This window comes from Diadema antillarum, unplaced genomic scaffold (genome assembly GCF_040938485.1).
Source record: "Diadema antillarum isolate AM-2024a unplaced genomic scaffold, OU_Dant_1.0 seq00001011_RagTag, whole genome shotgun sequence".
NCBI lineage: Eukaryota > Metazoa > Echinodermata > Echinoidea > Diadematoida > Diadematidae > Diadema > Diadema antillarum.
Window position 1 is genome coordinate 387,501 of NW_027271847.1, and position 5,220 is coordinate 392,720.

General features: G+C 37.0%; 1 protein-coding gene across 1 annotated transcript in view; it reads left to right on the forward strand.

Annotated features, from left to right (window-relative positions):
- Positions 1-4,322, forward strand: part of LOC139742645 (alpha-N-acetyl-neuraminyl-2,3-beta-galactosyl-1,3-N-acetyl-galactosaminide alpha-2,6-sialyltransferase-like) — a 30,314-nt gene extending 25,992 nt beyond the window's left edge. The window contains exons 5-6 of the mRNA XM_071653171.1: positions 2,049-2,156; positions 3,995-4,322. Of these exons, the coding sequence (XP_071509272.1) occupies positions 2,049-2,156; positions 3,995-4,322 (436 nt within the window). The remainder of the gene's footprint in view (positions 1-2,048; positions 2,157-3,994) is intronic.
- The last annotated feature ends 898 nt before the right edge of the window (positions 4,323-5,220 follow it).

The window sequence follows — 5,220 nt, forward strand, 5'->3', positions numbered from 1 at the left end:
GGTATAAGCCGACATGCTAGTCCGAAATGAAATAAAGTTCGTTATTCTGAAACACACTAATTCCGTATATAGACCTAACTAAATGGTCGCTCATGAAATGGAGTTTGTCATTCAGAAAGTTCGTTATTCCTAGTGTTCGTCGATACGAAAAATAAAACAGGGTTCGAAGGTTCGTTAATCTGAAAATGATAGGAATCTCGTTATTCTGAAAGGTTCATTAATCGGAGAACGAAATAAGATATGTTAATCCAAAATTACAAAAAAAGAAGAAGTCATAGTAGGTCATACTAATACATTTTCGAAATTACAAAGCTCGTATTGTTTTCGGAGTTACAAATCTTCGGAATGACAGATCTCTGGTATATTTTCGGATCAACGAACCTTCGGAATAACGAACCGTATTTCATTTTCGCAATGTCGAAATTTGGGATTTACGAACTTTCGAAATTACGAACCTAACGAACCGTATTCCATTTTCGCATCAATGAACCCTCGAAACAACGAATCCTACTTCATTTTGTGATTAACAAACCTTCGGAATAACGAATCTCACTAATAGCGAACCTTGGGAGTCGAATCCTGAAAACATCACTTTTCATACACGTTTTTTCAAACTATGAGCTGGAAATTACAGACTGTTTTTATGCTCTCGCTTAATGTACAATTTGAACGAAACTGATGAGATAACATCGCATTTGATATCACTTTTCAGCGTCTAATAAGTAATCAATAATCAAGATGGCATGTGGTTTGCGTGTATTCGCCATATACTCTATTTGTTCGGTTATAACGAAATTTTGATACAACGAAAAAAAAAAACCCAAACACTGCCGATCCCAAGGACTTCGTCAAAACGGGATTACACTGTATAATGGTGAAATGTGTGCAACATAAAATCATCACCTAATACCTGAATACTGAAAAGTGCAAATGCTATGTGGTCCTACATCACAAAATATACAAAAAGTCACTTGGGCTGCTTTGCCAGTATGCCTGAATACTGTATGTATTTTGAGTTAACTCTGTTCCCGACAGAAATGACCATTTTATTTATATTATGTGAATATAAAATTTGATCGTATAAAATTCATTATCAAGTTTGTAGACAATATTTATTGTCTGTCGTGGTTTTCAATTATTTGCCACCCAAATGAAGATGTGAAAATGACTGTCCTTGTAGACTCTATATCAACTCTAAAAACAGTTATTAGTAGTTTGACATAATCATGAATACATGTATAATGTACCGAGTTTTTTAAGGAAAATCTGATGATCCCCTCACGGTGAATGTCATTTAAATTTCTCCTTTTGTTCCATGCACACACAGTTAAAGGAAGCTCAATGCACATGAACAAACATGTAGGCCTACCTTTGAAGTTCTTTTCTCAGACGTCATGTTCTTATGTATTTCTTTTGTTCTTATTTGTTTTGCCGAATTAGGAAAATAAAATTTGGATGTTTTTTGTCATTCTGAGGTGAAAACCTTCCTAGATATATCTGACCTTGACTTACAATCGCATCTGGTGATCTTTTGTTTGTAATGCAAACCTTGCAAAGGATCAGCTATATTAAATGAATCATTTAGCAGATTACATCTATGCTATGACTTTATATAATGACCCGTTACAACTAATGCCTGTTAATGACGCCTAATAATTGATATGCGTTTGTTGTTGAGTTTTTTTTTTTTTTTTCAGGCCCATGGCTTATTAATCCTACTTGTGCTCCAATAACTTACCTCGGAAAATGCATGTTTATGTGTGTCAGCAAGCAATTAAACACAATTTTGAAAAAAAAAATCAAACTGTAATCTCAGTTGTGTGGGATACAACAAACCAATTGTGTTGAACAAACACAATTGGCCTATGTAGAACACCATAGTGACATGTTTCCTGAAGATATAAAATTATTCAGATTTCATAATGTTCTTCAACTTTGAAATTCAGTCGAGGTAAAGACATCGAAGTGTTGATATTTCAACAAAATCCATACATTAATGGGTCACAAATAAAGAGTTTATTGACCTAATACGTTTTATCCCCTTTCAGACCAAAAGGTAAACTATGGATGTCCACTGGTTGGGTAGCCATGCTTTTTGCGCTAGAGGTGTGTGATTCAACAGATGTCTATGGAATGATATACGACGACTACTGCAAGTAAGTGTGACATAGATATGTTTTCAACCAAATAATCAATATACAATTGTATTGTGTAGTATATTGCAGACTCTTGCAATTGTTTAAATCTAGATTATGCTGTGATGATCAACTTATGTGTGTGTGTGTGTGTGTGTGTGTGTGTGTGTGTGTGTGTGTGTGTTTATGTATGAAGGAGGGCAGATTTGTCATGATACATGGCGAGACATCCAGATAGACGTCTGGCTCTACCTGTCAAGCTTTGCATTTAACACAGCTGTAATGTAACTTGGCTTAAGTGCCGGAGTGCACTCACCAAAGGGCCGAGTCTTTCAGTTGTTTGGCAAACAATAAAACATGCTTCATCTTCTTAAACGTGAACAATTGTAGTTCAATACCGATTCAATGATAACAGTGTCGCCATTTTACAATGCCATATTCAAGTACATAATCATATGCCTCTTACAGTGCTATGTTCATGTTTATTATACAATGGGTCTCAGAATCATTTTACAACTGTTTCCAGAGTATTTTAAAAAACACTGAATACGTGTTCACAAAATCAAATTCATGAAATTCTTCCGTCGAGATGTTTTCATTGCAACTGATTAACAAACTGGCACTAAAACACTGATCAATATAGTGCTTATTTACGTCGATGTAGAACAATTTGTCAATCAGTTGCAATGAAAACATCACGACGGAAGAATTTCATGAATTCGAATAATTTAGCAGCACCCGCTGCATGCTATAAGAATTAGAACCGACACTTGCTGTCGGGCGGAAGCTCGGTGGTCTAGTGGAGATGACGCCTGTCCGGAGATCAGGAGGTCGTAGGTTCGAATCCTGCAGAGCTCGAGTGTTCACTTAATGTTTACACTATTGCCTGTCTTGTATTATGTATGTCCGCTGGGATTCAGTCACATAGTTCATGTTGATAAGGTATTGCGCCAAAGGCATAACTGAAGAGTCCTCCAGTATAGCCACTTGATGGGAGAATAAGTGTAATTTATACAGTGCAACTCCATTACAACTACCACGATGATAATGGCATTCACGTTACAACAAAGTAAAAATTCAAGTCTCTATGATTAAACCCCTAACGTATTTTACTGTTCGGCGATTTCGCTATAACAAAAGAAATCTGCCGGTCCCGAGGACTTTGCTATAACGGAAGTCGCCTGTAGGCCAACTATAATCATGCACACAATTCATTAAGCATTAAAAAAAAAAACGCATTCATAATCTATGAATCAGTGGAATAAGATGATACTTGAGAAGGTCTCGAACCCACGAGGCGCCACTGAGTGGGTTTAAACTACTCCACAGTTGCCTAATCTATTGCATACAACTCCCAATGCTCACTTACTCTGAGTATCATAATGCAACCTTCAGTGGAGTCCTGTTACGTGTGTACATGTTTGTGTATGCGGTTGTGTAGGCATATGTGTATGTGTATGCAAAAAGTTAATTGGCCTCCCTCTGCTAGAATTGAAGGGGAATGAAGTATTCAGTATGCTACCAGTGTTGCTACCTTTAGTGATGCCTAAATCACTTTAAAATCATTACCGTTATACAAAGTCTAAGTGTGGTTTGTTTTAATGTGTCCTAATACGATTCAAAGAATTCATATGATATTAAGATGAAAGAATCAAAGGAACTACAGTAATCTCACTCAGGGCATCCACACCTGCAGCCAGTATGGGAAATTCAAGTGAGTCACTTGAAAAATAAACCGTCTGATTAATGAGTTAAAATTGATTGTTTGATTGTCCAATCACCAAGTGACACTAGATACAATGAAACTGAGAAATGTCAATATCTATAATTTCGTTTTTCTCTTATGATTGTTGGTTTAGGGAGCATCCCAAGGACACAACATACTATCACTACTTTGACAAGGTGAAGAGAGAATGTGCATACTACAAGCGCAGTGAAAAAAAACTCACCTCCGGGCACAAGTTCATGACGGAAAAAGTGGCGTTTGCGCGCTGGGCCTCCCTCTACAACATCCGATTTCACTTGCCTTCATGGGCCAACCACAGCTATGACCCCAATGTTCGCAAGGAGACCGTCTTCCAAAAACAGTATTTACTCCACCAGGAGAAGCTGAGAAACAAAACCGAAGAGGATAAATCCAGTGGTGAAGTTGTTCGGACGTTTGGTGATGAAGATCAAGGAAGTTAGGAGAATGAAAAACATTCAATCAAAATGCTAGCTGTACCAACACGTTTCATCACTTATTTATTACATTTGAGGGGAACAAAACAATTATGCAATGTTAATGAATTTTCCATCGAAAGGTCACTATCACCTCAACCTCATAGGAACAAACTTTTATAATCAGTAGCAAATTATTATCTAATTTGTTGATTTGCAGTTGTAATCGGCATGGTACGAACCTCTACCAAATATGTTAGATGTATGTGTTGAAGGATTGTTGTGTTGTTTAGAAAAGGAGATTATAAGGAATCATCAGATCAGTATATTCAGAGAACTGAATGCTGAAAACTGTAATTTCTCGTTTGGAGATCAGATACAAATTATTGTGCAAACCAGTGAATCAGTAAGATTTGATGATGTGATGCTTAACAGTAGTGATGCGTTTACTTCACTCCCAAATCTTCGAGTGATCCCTGAGGTCACTCCAAAACGAGTGGAAATTAAAATTTTCACTCAAAATTCACGCCAATTTCACTCTAAATTCACTATTTTTTGTATTCACTCCTTTAAGAGTGAATATTTTCACTCGATTTTTTTAAAGAGAGTAATTTGTTAATTTGTTTTGTGGGTCTGTGAATGTGATAAACGGGGGGGGGGGGGGGGGGTAGAGACGGGGAGACCCAACATTCTACTTGTTTCCAAGGGACACATTGGCCCAATTCACGAAGGTTGTATATTCTTTGTCCGTGGTGTAAACCATCGTAGTTTTGTATGGGGCGCCAAGTGTCGCATGGAATATATTGTTACGAAATCAGTCATTTAGTCGACGAAATGTTTCGAAGAAATGCTAACATTTCGTAATGAATATGAACATTTCGTCGACGACAGGACTGATTTCGTAGCAAAATAGTCCATGCGACAC